General features: G+C 51.4%; 1 protein-coding gene across 9 annotated transcripts in view; it reads right to left on the reverse strand.

Moving 5' to 3' along the window:
- Positions 1-16,241, reverse strand: part of SYNE3 (spectrin repeat containing nuclear envelope family member 3) — a 99,024-nt gene that overhangs the window by 25,031 nt on the left and 57,752 nt on the right. For all 9 annotated transcript variants that reach the window (XM_059914944.1, XM_059914946.1, XM_059914939.1 and 6 more), the window contains 9 exons: positions 14,670-15,017; positions 11,813-11,949; positions 10,224-10,398; positions 6,559-6,741; positions 5,471-5,614; positions 4,467-4,601; positions 1,011-1,172; positions 696-868; positions 119-248 (listed from right to left, as the gene is read on the reverse strand). In XM_059914944.1, coding sequence (XP_059770927.1) covers positions 119-248; positions 696-868; positions 1,011-1,172; positions 4,467-4,601; positions 5,471-5,614; positions 6,559-6,741; positions 10,224-10,398; positions 11,813-11,949; positions 14,670-15,017 — 1,587 coding nt within the window. The remainder of the gene's footprint in view (positions 1-118; positions 249-695; positions 869-1,010; positions 1,173-4,466; positions 4,602-5,470; positions 5,615-6,558; positions 6,742-10,223; positions 10,399-11,812; positions 11,950-14,669; positions 15,018-16,241) is intronic.

Genomic DNA, 16,241 nt, shown 5'->3' on the forward strand with positions numbered 1-16,241 from the left:
CAGTCCTGAGCTGAGCATGTGGCCCCAGGCAGGGAAGGGACTTTGCTGGAGACAGCTTCCCACCATCAATTGACTCAGGATCTGGTCCCTCCCCGGAAGCCCCACTAGACGGACTCACCTGACGGTGGTGTCGGGAAATAAGATCCGTGGGGGTGATGAGAAACCCGGTCTTGGGGATGTTGTTGGTGAAAATCATCTTCTTCCCCGAATCCACTTCCATCCTCTGCAGCTGCTGGTTTCTGATGAGGCTGAGAAGACAAATCAGCCCAGTCAACGTGGTGATGGGATGGGGACACCCCGGGTCACGAGAGAAGGAACAGAATTAGGGCACCAGGCTATGGGAGCCGACTTCTGGTCTTCACAAGCCCATGCCTGTCCTTCGGGTTTGTCAGAACCTCCCCAGGGCACCTGCATCTCCAGTTTCCTGCTAGAGACTCATGTTACTGTCATCAAGGTGCATATACCCATCGATGCAGGTGAGGCCCAAGCCAGAAGGGGCTGGAGGCTAATTCCCAAGCTGAGGCGTTTCCTTGCTCTTAGTGCCTCTACTTAGAATTGCCTGGAGATGCCCGGGGGCAGCTGGCGCCACGCCTGGCACACAGACCCCGGCCATCTGTTCTAGGAGCGCGGCTGAGCTCTCCCTGGCTGGGAAGGGGGCTGTCCGAGTCCAGGCACAGAGCCGGGAGCCCTCTCACCTCAGCAGGCTTTCCCCCAGCAGCCTCAGGGCCCCCCAAGACTCCACCAGCTCCTGCAGCTCCTTCTGGACCACAGCAGCCCCCTCCGGAGAAGACTTCTCCATCACCAGCCGGCCGTGCGCTTCAATCAGGGGCAGCTGCGCCTCCTTCCCCGGGAATTCATCCAGCAGCTTCTGAAGGACACACACACACACACACAGAGTAAGGTCCTGGGGAGGGGGGGTCTCTGCTCCCCAGTATGAGAGCACTGGCTCCCCAAACCTGCTTTTTGGGGATGCAGGGGAGAGAATCTCTCTGTGGGGAGAGCCCTCTTACCTCGACTTCGACCTCTCGGGACTGGGCATCCCACGGGCCTGTGTCCCCACGGTGGGCCTCCAGCTTCTGTGTGAGCACGGAGATCCACTGTCGCAGCTCCAGAAGCTCGTGGCTGAAGGTGCAATGTTCCCGCACGCTCTGTTGGCACGTGTCCACAAGGTCCTGCAGCACAGCCCCGGGGGACCCAGGCTGAGACCCCACCCTGCAGGACCCTCAGCCCTGCCCGAGCCCCAGGGGAGGATGGCCCCCAGGGCTCCCCACCCAGCCAAGAACATGAGGGGTTGGTCTTCTCTTCTTCACAGAGCAAGGAATTTACCCCAGAAAGACCAACTCTGGTTTAAAGTGCCTATAAGCCTGTCATACTTTTATGGAAAGTACCAGCTCTGGGTGAGGGTTTGGGCAATGGGAGCTCTCGTCTGTCACAGGTTTGGGCGTAAACTGGTACAACCACTTGGGAAGACCGTAGGTCTGTATCTACTAAAACCCAACACTGGCATCCCTATGACCCAACCGTTTCATTCCTGCATGTAACCCATCAGATGTGAACATATCTTCACCAAAAGGCACATGTGTGCTGTTACTTGTGAGAGCCCCAGACTGGAAACTATCCAAGTGCCTGTCAATGGTAGATGGATAAATGCATTGAGGTACATTCACAGGATGGAATATTTCACCTCCGCAGCAGCCAGAATGAACAATCTACACAACAATCTAGTGCAACATTATGGATGGATTTACAGCCATCATGTAGAGACCTAGAAGCCAGAAACAAAATGAAACATTCTGTCTGACTCATTTGAAGTAACTTATAAAATCAGGTAAACCCAATCGATGCCATGCCAAGTCGAAGGTCAGGGTTACTTGCAGGTGTCAGGCAGCAACTGGAGGGGGCACGAGGACAGGTATTGTTCTGTGTTGTGATCTGGGTGCTGGTAACGCAGATTTTTTGTTTTTACAAATGCATTGAGCTGCATACTTAGATGTTCACTTTTCTGTATATGATTATACTTCGATAAAAAGTCTTTAAAGTGGTCTTGCTTTGTTTCCCCTCCCCTGAGTCAATCATGGCTCAGCTCTCTGGGACCTTGTTCATCTCTGTCTCCACAAAAGGTGGGTGCTGTATCCAGCAGAGTAACCATTCTCTGTCCTCCTGGTCACCCAGCCTGAGACCCTCGAAGCCCCTCCCTCTCAGCCCACCACAGGCCAGTCAGACCCCAGGGTCTGTGGTCCCCTCTCCTGCTGTGATTCTCAGTCTAGGTCCTTGTGATTCTTTGCTGGGCCACCGTAGGGCCTGCCTTCCTGCATTCCAGGCACTGGCTGACACCACTGGCTGCCACTAGAAGCTGGGGACTTCCCTGCACTGTCGCTACCACCGTCTCCTCCTGTCCCCTGTGCACCAACATCAGACGCAATGCCTTCAATAGCCACCCCCCTTGCTCAGTGGGGTATGTGCCCCCCAGGGGGACAGGAAGATCTCCTGGGCTATGGGGGAAGGACTTATTAGAACTCACTAGACTCAAAAAGCACCGAGCACCAAAATAATAGAAGAGGGGCAATACTTCTTTGAAGAAGCATTTAAACAATAAAGAAAGAAGTATGAAAGAAATGGAATATCACCATTTTGCAATCCTGGCGATGCTCAGCTAATACTTCTAATTATTATAACAATCCATTAGCTCATCATTTGGATGCAGGCATGAAAGCTGATGTCTGCTGCTTCTGTGGCCTCTGCAGGCCCCTGAAGAGCAAGGACAGTGGTTCCTACCTATTTCTCTACTTCCCCGGCCCCAACCTTGAGACCACACGCTGTTAATTTATTAAATGGAATTAAATGCATTCATCCAGACCCTATGCCTCGATTAAGGCCAACAATGCAGAGCTACCCCACACCTCGCAAGGTTTTCTCTCGTCCTACTGATGTCCACAGAGGTGAAAAGCCTGTTTATCGTGACCCGAGCTTAGAGTCTTACTCCAGTACTCTCATCACTAGAGGCATTTGTAGCTGTTGAATAGAGTGAGTGCATTCTGACCACCTCCGGTGTCTTTGGTGTAGCCTTCTTGGAGCACCTACTTCATCAAAAGGCATTATTTTGTTTTATTTTATTTTTCTAAAAGGTTATTTTATGACATAGGTTTTTTCTTTTCTTTTAATGTATTTACTTATTTTTGGCTGCGTTGGGTCTTTGTTGCTGCGCGCGGGCTTTCTCTAGTTGCGGCGAGCGGAGGCTACTCTTTGTTGCGGTGCGCAGGCTTCTCACTGCGGTGGCTCCTCTTATCGTGGAGCATGGGCTCTAGGTGTGTGGGCTTCAGTAGTTGCGGCACGCGGGCTCAGTAGTTGTGGCGCACGGGCTTAGTTGCTCCTCAGCATATGGGATCTTCCCTGACCAGGGCTCAAACCTGTGTCCCCTGCATTGGCAGGTGGATTCTTAACCACTGCGCCACCAGTGGTTTATTTAAAAATAAATTTTATTTATTTTTTAAATTGAAGTATAGTTGATTTACAACGTTTCAGGTGTACAGCAAAGTGATTCAGTTATATGTACATATATATGTATATATATATATATATATATTCTTTTTCAGATTCTTTTCCATTATAGGTTATTATAAGGCATTATTTTATTATAATTACTCTTATTTCTCTTTTTGATAATAGAAAAAGCGTTATATTAAATTTTAAAATTGTGCAGGTAACTCTATGAATTTCAGGGTTGCAAAGAAGATGTCAGGAATATTTGTTATTAACATAGGGCATGTAGGGTCCGGAAGGGTGGAGAACCCTGTCTTAGACTAGCGTTCTTGAGCTGTGGCCGCCTGACAGCTGGCTTTGCACGCCTGGGTCACTTGTTACAAATGCAGACCCAGGACTCCGTTTAAATCAGTGTCAGGGTGGGGCTGGAGCCTGCATTTCAACTTGTCCTCAGGCCAGTTTTGAAGGAGCCATCCCACTACCCACACCTACTGGCCGTCCCACCACCAAAGGGGCATCGATCCTGCGCGGACTCCAGCAAGATCCAGGTGGCCACTAGAGGGCACTGCATACGGGGCTTACGGCCACCAGGACCCACCTTTCAACCTGGCGTTACCGCAGCACACGTGCCGGGGACTGCTGCGTGTGTGCGGCCTGGTCCGTGCTTTGGCCTCCTGGCACACGTGGAATGGTGTGCTTAACTTGTTGCTGACTCCGTTGTCCATCTACCCACCAGAACTTAACCCCAGGAGAGCAGGGGCCTTGGCTGTCCTGCTCGTGCTGCCTCAATCCTTAGAGCCCAGAACACTGGCTGGCATACAGGAGGTGCTCAGTAATTGAGGTGCTCCTGAATGAATGAGGAAGGGAAGACAGGAGGGGAGAAAGAACAAGAAGGGTTGGAAGGAACGAAGGAAGAAAAGAGGGAGAAAGTCCCCAGGAGTGTCAGATGTCTCTGTCACAGCACAGACCCTCCGCTGGCCCCTTACCTCCAGAGACCGGTGCAGGATCTGGTGGTCAGAGGACAGCTGGTCCATTCTGTGCTGGTGGTGGGAGTTCCCCTGGACGAGAGGCCTCATGGCCTCCACCTGCACCCCCAGGTCCAGCCCCTCCTCCTGTAGCCCCTGCAGGAGAGGAAGGAACGAGTGGAGCGCGCTTTCTGCTTCTCCTTGTCTAGGCTGATCAGGGCGGGGGCTCCGAGTGGGAGAGACTGGGAGGGTCCCGGGACCGTGGGACTCCCCCTCTCCATCCGCTGCACCATATGCTGTCTGATGGGCCCACTCTCAGGACTGGTGAGAATTTTAAAAATGAGATGAAAATATTCTGAGACACCATGAAAATAAACTGCTGAAGACCAGGAGGCGTCTCTGGGGGACAAACTCACGTCCGGACTCATACTTGATGAGCACCTCTTAATATGAAAAAATCACATCTCAGCTTTAGTTTTAAAGCCCCAAATGCATCATTTTTAATACCTTCCAAAGAACACTCCCAGGTATGTATGAGCTGTGCCTGGGTTTTAAAAAGATAATTGTTTCACGTGCATTTTCAAAACCGGCAAGCTCCTCATGCAGCCAACAGTTATTCATGACCGGCCTACGTACAGTCCATGTGTTTTCAAACATTTATTCCTAATCCCCAAATCATTTATTTAACTGAAGGCCTCTGGACTCATTAGGAACACTTAGTGAAGCAACTTTAAAAGTAAATATTCATGTTAGACTTTGGAACCATGGAGTAAGCAAAAGGACAGCCTCTCATTTTGTTAGGCTCAAGAATCAGCCATTTGGAGGTGCTAAAGGCCTTGCTGAGGCCAGGAACAAACAGGTATATCAGCAGAGATTCATTTGACATGAAAGGTCAGTTCTCAAGGGAGGGTCTAAATATCTGGCTCGGGCTGGCTGCTTTGCTGGTTACTGTTACTGCAGGGGGCTTCTTCTAGGCACAGCTGAGCATCTTAGTAGAGGTCCCTCAGGCCCGACAGACCTCTTACCTGCAACCTCGAAAGCTGGGCCTGTTTCCCAGGAAGGTCCCGCTGAAGCCCATTCTCAGCGTGGACCCTGATTTGGAGGTCTGAGAGCCTTCTCTGCAGGGGATCAAAAGCCGCTCCGAAATCTTTGTGTTGAGCGAGTGAGCTCTGCGGAGACAGAACAGGCAGCACACAAATCAGCTTTCTTCTCAGGCTCCCTGTGGTACAACCTGACACTCACAGACTAGCTGCTCCATCTCCAGCCTTCTCCTGGCTGGCTCGTACTCACTCAGGTGCCGCCCCCTCCAGGAAGCCTTCCTGGAGCCCTTGAGGGTGTTTGACTCCCCTCCTTGAGGACCGTAGTGTCCTCACCTAACAGTTGTTCTGCCTCTAGAACAGGGGCTGGCAAACTACATCCCCTACCACACACCCTAAGTCCCACCAAGGGCCTGTGTTTGTAAATAAAGTTTTATTGGAACACAGCCACACCCATTCATTTACAGCTGCTTTCATGCTACAGCGGCAGAGTTGAGAAGCTGCAACAGAGACCACTTGCCCTGCAAACCCTCAAATGTTTCCTAAATGTTTTCTCCGTGGATTAGATCAGACCAGGGATGTAATGCTCTTAGCAGGTGCCAGGCCCCTGGTCAGTGCCCCAGAGACCATCTCTTTCATCATCATCATTATTAGATGCTCAGCAAACATTTGTTACCTAAAAGAAACTGGCCACAACATCCCATGTTATGTCTTTGATTTCGTGTGGCCGTTTAGAAGTGTCCCTAATAATACTAGCTCCCAGCTCTCCAGTGGTTTAAAGTTTACAAGTGTTTTTCTCTGCGTCTTCTTATCTGACAGTCCCCAGCTCTCTCTGCAGAAGACAGTTCGACTTGATCAGTGAAGAAGGGAATTTGGGGGCAGAGGTGGGAGGCCGACACGTGAGAAGGATTGCGCCATAATCCTACCCAGATGATAGATGAGGGCCCTGAGGTCATGGGGGACAAAGCGATATGCCCAGGACCACGTGGTGGCCAGTGGCAGAGCTGGGGTCAGGATGCAGGGCTGCCCTTCCTGGAGGGCCGGGTCGAGGGCTGAGGGCCACCAGCGGGGCTCACCTGCAGTTTGCTCTTTCTCTGCAGAAGCCGGTTGTGCAGTAAGTCTCTGTCTCTCACAGAAGTTGCCACCTGCTCCAGCAGGGCCGTGGCTCTCTCCTGGCCAAAGATGCCGCCCAGCAGGTCTTTCTTCAGCTGCAGCATCGTCAGCTGCTCCTTCAGGCGGGAGCTTTCCGCCAGGGCCGCCTAGGGGAGACAAGGCCTCCGTGAACCGCAGGGCAGGATGAAGCTGGAGATGGGGCCAGGAGCGCACCTGTTCTGGCTGCACCTGCTCAGGAGGCTGGGCCTTGGTGCTGGTTTCCAAGCAGCGAACGTAAGGAGAAACGGGCTGGCAGGAAGGCGGTAGGAGGCCCTGAATGTCAGGGTCAATCTGATTCCTCTCTCACCTCCACATCCATCTTATTACCAAAGCCTGAGCAAGAATTCTACCTCCTACGTGTCCCGGAAATCCGTCCCCTCTCCATCCCCCACCACTGACTGTGGTGCACCCTCAGCCTTGCTCACCTGAGCCCCAGAAGCTCCTGACTGCCTGCTGCCTCCCAGCCGCCCCCCAAAATCGACCGTCCACACTGCAGCCGAACCCCAAACTAACCAGTCTGATCCTCTACTCAGTGATCCTCTATCACCGACAGCAGTGGGCCATCCCCCAGTTGGTGTATGGGACATTTCGAAGGGGCTAAGGGCCTATGGGATCATGATCACAGGATATTCTGGAAGGCTTCCCAGAGGAGGTGGCACCTGAGTGAAGTCATGATGTGTGGGAGCTCACCGGGCAGAGAGGGGAGGAAAAGGGGACTCAGAAGCCCTGTGTAATGGGCAGCTGGCTCCTAAGCAGGCAGCCTGAACTCTGCATAGCCCAGGCCCCACCTCCTCCAGGAAGCCTCCCTTGACCACATTCCCAGCCTACACGCACTCTTCCTGCCCCCAAAGCCTTGTTCCCCGCTTCAGGCTCCTGCTGATGAACAAGTTGTTGGGGACAAATACCTCTCTTGCTTCTCTAGCTGAGGGCGCAGGGGCCCTGGAGGCCGGCGGTTTGGTCTTCAGCTGGCCAGAGTCCTTCCATTTGATATCTGATGATGTTACAGAGATGCTGAGCTGGGCACGGGGCTGGGAGAGGGAGAACTAAGACCCCAGCCCAGGTGTGTGGTTTGCAATTAGCTACACAGAGGTCAAGCCTCTAGCTGTAGGGAGTCACCTTCACCCCCTTTCCACCAGACTCAGACACAATATCATGAGGGTTAAGAATTCAGGCTGGGGAGTTGCAATCATGAGTTTGGATTCCATACTAACTGGGAGAACTTGGGCAATTCCAAGCCTCGGTTTCCTCATCGGTAAATTAGGGGTAGTCACACACCCTAGTTCACGGGGCTGCCGTGAGGCTTAAATGCCTAAAAAGCATTTAACATAGTGCAGGACCCACAGTGAACACACGATAAAAGACAGGTCTTCTCAGCCATTATTATTTAACCAACTGTTATGTGTTGAATTGTGTCCTTCAAAAAAGATATGGTGGAAAAAAAAAAAAAAATGAAGACCCATGGGGAGAAGATGGCCACGTGATGACAGACACGGAGATCAGAGTGATGGACCTACAAGCCAGTGAACACCAGCGACTGCCAGCAAACACCAGAAGCTAGAAGAGGCAAAGGAGGATTCTCCCCTAGAGCCACTGGAAAGAGCAAGGCCCTCCTGACACCTTGACTTTGGACTTCCAGCTTCCAGAACTTTGAGAGAATGAATTTCTATTGTTTTAACCCACCAGTTTTTGGTGCTTTGTTACAGCAGCCCCAGGGAACTAATACACCAGCCACGCCCAGCTTTCGGCTGGAGCTTTGCAGATCCACAGGCTGCTCTGAGGCTAGATGCAGGAGCTGAGTCAAGAAAAGAGAGGGCTGGTAGCTTGAGCCCTGGCCTGTGAAATCCATCCCGCCCAGGTGGGCCGGTGGGAGTGATGCAAGACATACTCCCAGCCAGAAAACAGCGTCCAAACGTGAATAAACCAAAGTCCTGGCCCCAAGTGTTCCAGCCCACTGCTGCGTGAAATTCCCGCACTGGGAGTCCTGGGTCACACTCTAGAAAGACAGGACCTCTCTCCTGCTTCAAGGAGGTCCCGGTTTGCTTTCTGCCTTAGTGGGAAGGACAGGATGAAATATAGTTGTGACACGGTGCGGAAAGTTAGACAGGTCTGGGTTAAAGCCAGCCCTGTCACTTAATGGCTGTGTCACATCAAGCAAGTGGCTTCCCCTCTGGGACACTTGTTTTTCTCAACAGTCAAATGATGATAAGTGTTCTGAATGCCTCGCAAACCTATTTTCAGGAGCCAGAGTGAAGACAGGGATGAGAACATTAGACAAGAGTCTAGAACCCACCATTCTGGCCCCAGCTCTGCTCTCTTGAGCAGCCTGACCTTGAACAAGCTCCCTAACTTCTCCCTGGCCCCAGTCCCTCATCAGTAAAATGAGGAGAATGGTAGAAATGGAAACAAAAATCCATGTACAAAGATAATCAACATATGTTAATTATGGCAATGAAAATTGGAAAGAGCCTAAACAATCTAAGTGCGGAAACTTTAAAAAAATAATGACATGCCCCCAAATGGAATATTCTGCAGCCATTTAAAGTGATGGCTTTATTGGACCATTTTAAAGGCTGCTGAGAAAAAGCTCATATGTGTCAACTGAAAATATCTGAATATACAACTATGCAGCATGAGCTCAAATACACAGTGAGGGTGCACACTTGCAATGGTGGCACCCACCTTGGGGCCATGAAGGCAGACATGGTTTAGAGCTGAAAAAAGCTTGGGTCCTGGAAGATACTGCTGAGCTATCAAGCCAGCTCTGGGACAACCTGAAAGTCTCCGTGTTTGTTTGTTTGTTTATTTATTTATTTATTTATTTTATTTTTTTTGCTGCATTGGGTCTTCGTTGCTGTGCATGAGCTTTCTCTAGTTGAGGTGAGCGGGGGCTACTCTTCGTTGCAGTGCGCGGGTTTCTCATTGCAGTGGCCTCTCTTGTTGCGGAGCAGGGGCTCTAGGCACGTGGGCTTCAGTAGTTGTGGCATGCGGGCTCAGTAGTTGTGGCTCGCAGGCTCTAGAGCGCAGGCTCAGTAGTTGTGGCGCACGGGCTTAGTTGCTCCGTGGCATGTGGGATCTTCCTGGACCAGGGCTCGAACTCGTGTCCCCTGCGTTGGCAGGCGGATTCTTAACCACTGCGCCACCAGGGAAGTCCTGTCTCTGTGTTTTAAGCCACCACTGATCAGGTTTTCTGTCACTTGTCACGTGCATCCCAATTGACACACAGTAAAGGTAATGGCCTGACATCTTGCTCTTTCTCAGCACTGCTCAGGCTTCCACCAGAGGACCGCCTGCAGCAGGGTCCTAAAGAGAAGGGCTGAGCGCAGATCAGTGCAGAGTCCTGGAGCTACACCAGGCACCAGGCTTCACCTTCTTCCCAAGAACTGAGGGTGACTTTTGTCACTGATAACTACAAGTGTTGACATTTTCTGTGCACTTAGAACTCACCAGACAGGGTACAGTGGGCTCCACCCAGGCATCTGGAGGACCCAGAGACACGCCTGTCCCTGCGGGGGACAGGCTGAAATGCTATGCTTGGCTGGTGGCCTCCCCCAGCTGCACCCATCAGCCCTCCCGACAGAACCATGCTTACCTCAATCTGCGGCAGGAAGGTGTGGATGGAGGGCAGGTCTGGCAGGCTGGCGGTGACATCCAGGAGCCTCTGGCCCAGAGCCCTCCACAGCTGCAGTTCCTGCAGAGGCCGCTGGAAATGCTGCCACAGGTCCGTGCCCGCGGCATTGCGCAGCCTGGTGGTCTTGGCCTTCAGGCTGTGAGCACCGTGGAGGGGGAACCGAGAGAGGAGAGAGCGGGTCAGTACAGGAGCAAGGCCTCTGCCCAGACCCCAGAGCGCCCGGCTTGTGCTGCCCTCAGGGCGGGCACTCTCCTATTCTACAGACTGCTGGGCTGTCCACGGGACCCTGAGGCCTATGCTGTCCAGATAAAAGGGCACTGGAGGTAAGCCAGTCCTCGAATAGACTTGCAGCCCCGCTTCTGGACCAGGGAAAGAGTCAAGCCTGGAAGAGGAATTATGGAGCTCCCAGACTGGTACTGCCTGCCCCCAGGCACCTCGCGGAAGCAAAACAAAATACTTTCTTGAGTAGGATGCCATTACTTTAGGCCCAAATAATTTCTACAGATAATTTTTCCAATACCCTGTCCATTGTATAGCACAGGGAACTATAATCCATAACTTGTAATAACCTATAATGGAAAAGAATCTGAAAAAGAATCGATATATATGTATAATTGCATCATTTTGCTATACACCTGAAACTAACAAAACATTGTAAATCAACTACATTTCCAAAAATAGATATATATATATATGTATAGATATAACGTCTAGCACCCAGCCATAGATAACCAGCACCTGCCACCTCCACAAGAGCAACGAAGGAGGGGGAGACCTCGGCCACCCTGTCCCACGGCCCGCTTTATGCATGGGAGATTCAGCCTCAGCACCTTGTGGAGGACCCAGGCCCTTGTTCTGGATGTACACACGTAGGGCCTGTGCACACTGTGGGGTGAGAGTCACCTGGCAAGGCAGGAGGTCCCTGAGTTCCTTCTCGAGGAAAACCCCTGCATCAGGCAGGAGGATGAGAAGTGCTACAGAGACGGGGACAGTCGGGCTGTATTCCAAACCCCTCTGAACCTCATGTAGTAAAAATAGGTACCGATTCTGAATTTACACTGTGCCCAGTGGATATCTGATCTGCTGGTCTTTGCTGGGCTAAGAAGCTGGAGACCTGGCCGTGCCCGAACCCATGGGCGGACAGGGAGGTAGAGGCTGGTCTGAAGTCAGGTCCAGTGCTTACATCAGCACCGCCGTCAGCAAGCGGGGCACAATGCTGGCCTAGTGAAAAGCCCTCCCCTTGGACCATTGCACAGGGGACCCATCCCCCGTGCGAAGCTGCATAAGGAGACTTGATGGAAATAAGTGAAGAGGCCACATAGCACGGAAAAAAGCAAAATTCAGGCCTCTTTCTGGGAGCAGAATGTAAAATACTTCGAAAAGGGGTCAGTACCTGAGCCCAGTGAGACCCTATAATGGCCAGTCGTTGACAGGAGCAAGAATTATTTGTTATCAGGCAGCAAGAGGGTGCAAGCCCCCTCTGCAGCTGGTGTGAGACGGGCAGAGGCCCTGAGCGTGGGGTCCAGGACCTCCCCCGGCCCACCCGGTACCTCTGGTGCTCCTGGATGGCAGCGGCCACACTGTCCGCGAGGGGCTGCGGGTCCTGGGGGAACACGATGAGCTCCTGCAGCCGGGCCTGCAGCCGGTCCCCCCGAGGCTCCTCCGCGGCCAGCGCCGCCCGCGTGGCCTGCAGCAACAGACAACACCCGATGGGATGGGTGGGCTTCCGAGACGGGATGGCGGTGTGTGTGCAGCAGGGTGAGCACATCCCGCGGCAGTGGGTCAGCCTGGGAGAAAACGGTCCCCCAGGGGAGGGACAGGGGCCCCGTGAGCTCAGCCCCTGCTCTCCCTCGCTCCCACTCCGTGACCCCAAACACGTTTGCTCTTGATGAGCTGGGTTTTCTCTTTATCATCACCTACCTCACAGCACTGCCACGTACTAGCACCTAATCATATAAACAACTAATATTTAGGGAACAGGGATGACGTGCTGAGTGCCCCGTGGTCCCATTCACTGAAGCCTGGCCGTGGTCCGAGACAGGAATTCTCCGTGTCCCCGTTTTATACACAAGGAAACTCTGGCCGAGAGTTTTCTGACAGTTGCAGAGCTGGGAAACGGTGGACCTGACATTGGAGCCGGGCCCTCTGGCCCTTAACCTGCCTCTTCAGCATGAAGGAAACAAGGACCTAAAGATGCTCTGTGAATCCAGTTATTGTTGTCGGCAAGAGGATGTTTCCACCCAGCACGCCCGACCACTCCACTCCACTCCATGTTCAGGTACTTCGGATGCGGCCTTTTCCTGCTGTCCCGGGAAACGTGGAGCTCGATCTTGACCTTGACTCTGGCTGGTCCCATGCTCAGTAGGAGGCAGGGTGGGGGAGTGGAAAGCGCACCGGCTCTGGCAGGACACGGGCTGGCCTGGAAACCCACCTCCAGCCCTTCCGAGCTGCGCAGCCTTGGATCGGTCCTGGTCCCTCGGTGGTAAAACGGGGCCACCCCCGCTTGACAAGGCACCGAGTACAGAGAAGGCGCACTTCTCACTACATAAATGCTAGTTTAAGAACAGAAATCTAACAAGTTCTGAAATTCCCCTTCATTGATTTCCGGTTAGTCATATCTTGGTCATAACTGACACTTGAATCGGGTGGGACAGACAGCACCTGTAGGGATGTGGTCAGCCTCCTGCCTCGGGAAAGGCTTCCTGAAGCATAGCCGGGCATGGCCAGGTGGCTGTCGGGACAGGGGGGTGTTGGCAGGGCTTTCCACGCCTTACTCTCCCCACACTCCACCCCTGCCCGTTTGCTTGCTTTGACCTTGGCCGTCACCTAGAACTCCTGGTAAGAGCCATATGTTCCCTGAGTCCCGATGCTATTGGCAGCTGCTGTTCTAAGCACTTTTGTTTTCACGCGTTCATAAGGAATGTGGAAGGCAGGTCTTATTATCATCACGTCCATGTCACATTTAACTGAGATTAAACTAATTCTCCCCGGGAATTCCCTGGCGGTCCAGTGGTTAGGACTCCGCGCTTTCACCAACGAGGGCCGGGGTTAAATCCGTGGTTGGGGGAACTAGGATCCTGCAAGCCAAGTGGCGTAGCCAAAAAAAAAAAAAAAAAAGTAATTCTCCCAAAGCCAGCCAGTCGGCAAGCAGAAAAACCAAGACTCGAACCGGGTTAGTCTGATCCGAAAGCCCCCGCCCTTCACCACTGCACCACACCACCCCTACCCTATGCCAAGGCAGACAATCCTACAAGGGAAACAACTCCCTTTGTACAAAGTTGATCATCGCAGTGAACCTGGTCTCCTACAAGGCTGAGTGGTGCTAAGGAGCACGGATGCTTTGCTTCTACCTACACACAAGTATTTCTGCATACGAGCAAACGTTAGAAGGAAGAGGGAAAACACACAACAATGTGAAGTGGAGGTAGGACCTGGGGGCTTTCCTTTTAGATATTTCCCCTAGTGGAATTGACAAGCTAGCCCTTTGAGTTAATATAATACATAAAGGACTGGAGAAGGGTGTTAATCCTTATTTGAAAAATCTCTCGGGGCTTCCCTGGTGGCGCAGTGGTTGGGAGTCTGCCTGCCAATGCAGGGGACACGGGTTTGAGCCCTGGTCTGGGAAGATCCCACATGCCGCGGAGCAACTAAGCCCGTGAGCCACAACTACTGAGCCTGCGTGTCTGGAGCCTGTGTTCCGCAACGGGAGAGGCCGCGACAGTGAGAGGCCCACGCACCGTGATGAAGAGTGGCCCCCACTCGCCGCAACTGGAGAAAGCCCTCGCACAGAAACGAAGACCCACACAGCCATAAATAAATAAATTAAATAAATAAATAAATAAATAAATAAATAAAAGAAAAATCTCTCTGTCCTCAAGTCAGACCTCTCGTGAGTGTACACATGGGTGGGGAAGGGGGAGGTGCTCCGATGGGACATCGTGTCTGGGTTGGAATGCCCCCACCCTCCCCAGGATGGGCATTCATGTGCTGGGCCCCCTAAAAGGCCTGGTTATGTTTGTTCCTCATCTTCTCTACACTGAGAGCCTTGCCTCTGACCTAACACTCCCTGCTCTGTGCTCAGAAAGTGCTCCCCACATCCTACCATCAGGCAAGGGAATGGCAAACTTGGAGCCGATCCACCTCTTATTTACCCACCAACTCATCATGTGATGCTGGGGATGTTGGTGGGGGGGAAAAAAAAATCTCTCCAGGCCTCAGTTTCCTCATCCAGAAAATAGGTACAAACAACCAATTTGTCTACTATGCTCGGGCAACTGAGATTATCAAAAATCCAGGCAAACCAGAGCCAGTGTGCTTGAGACAGCGTGATCCTCCCACTACACAGAGGACGCCCCGAGGCACACAGGGCACCTGGACTGGGCCATGGCTTTGCCAAACACTGCTTACCGAGTAGAGTCTCCAGCGGGCCACCAGCTCGTCCTCGGTCCCCGCTTTGGCCGCGGGTTCCAGGTCCTCCTCCGCCAACCTCTGAAGGCCCTTCCTGAACTCTGCCAGCTCAGCCTCCAGCTGCCTCCTCTGTTGCTCATAGGCTCCCCTGGACTTGAGCAGGCCCTGCAGCCGCCCCTCCTCCTCCTCCCAGAGTGCACGCAGCTTCTCCAGAACATTCCGCATCTCCTCCAGTTCTTTGGTGATCTTCTCTGCACCCCAAGGGGAGGTGTTCTGGACGACCCCCACGGCCTGCTCCTCCAGCCTCTTCAAAGACGCCTCACCCCTGGGAAAGTCACTGGCGATGTCCTAACGCAGGGCGGCGGTGGGAAAAAAACACGAGGGGAAAAAGAAAACATGTGCTGCATTTTCCAGGACCGCTGGGAACATCATGCCAAATGCTAATTCCTATTCCCAGGCTAGAGCCAAGGCACCTTTCCAATGGGTGGACTGCCTGCCTTTATAACATTCAGGGTGTAATTCCTTTACCATGTCATTTACAAGCCGTTTGATTAAGTGAGGGGAAAGTCTCTGTTGGGTACTTCTCTGTCTTTAACACTCTCTGACATTTGTTAATCTTGCTTTTCTAACAAAGACAGAGGCAGCCTCAGGCTTGAAGCTTTCAGCTGGCAAAAGTGTGGAGCAAATAGAACCTAACGACCCCATTTGGCCTCATTACATCTATTTGTATGGTTATCTACTAATTATGAATGAGTATTGGTATTCCATTTATGACAATGATATAAAATTTCTTTTTAAATCGGTGTTCATCGGCTTCTAATATTAAAACAAATTTTTGAAAAACACTTTTGTCTTTTATTTAAAATACCTTCAAAATATTTTTTTCACTTTTTTATTGAAGTACAACTTACATGGAGTATAATACAGACTGTCCTTGACTAAAAATGGTTCAACTTATGATTTTTGATTTCTTTTTACGATGGTATGAGAGCAATATGCATTCAGTAGAAACTGTACTTTGCATTTTGAATTTTGATCTTTTCCCAGACTAGTGATATGCAGCACGATGCTCTCTCGTGATGTTGGGCAGTGGCAGAGAGTGTAAACCAACATAGTTTTCACTTTCACTATGGTATTCAATAAATTACATGAGGTATTCAACACTTTATTATAAAACAGGTTTTGTGTTAGATGATTTTAGGCTAATGGAAGATGATTCTGAGCACGCTTAAGGTAGGCTGGGCTAAGCTATGATGTTTGGTAGGTTAGGTGTATTAAATGCATTTTCGACTTATGATATTTTCAACTTACGATGGGTTTATCGGGATGTAGCCCTACTGTAAGTTGAGAAAAATCTATATATAGATCTTAAGTGTTACTGTTCAAAGAGTTTTGAGAAATATATATGCCCATGCAATCCACACTGTTATCAAAATAGAGCATTTCTAACATCCCAGAAGATTCTAGAACTTCATCTATTTGAAATCTTAGAATATGTTATTTTTTAAAACTGGCTTCTTTCACTCAGCATAACGTTTTTTAGATTCTTCTATGCTGTCATGTATATCAGAA

The sequence above is a fragment of the Balaenoptera ricei genome, chromosome 2, assembly GCF_028023285.1.
Source record: "Balaenoptera ricei isolate mBalRic1 chromosome 2, mBalRic1.hap2, whole genome shotgun sequence".
Taxonomy (NCBI): domain Eukaryota; kingdom Metazoa; phylum Chordata; class Mammalia; order Artiodactyla; family Balaenopteridae; genus Balaenoptera; species Balaenoptera ricei.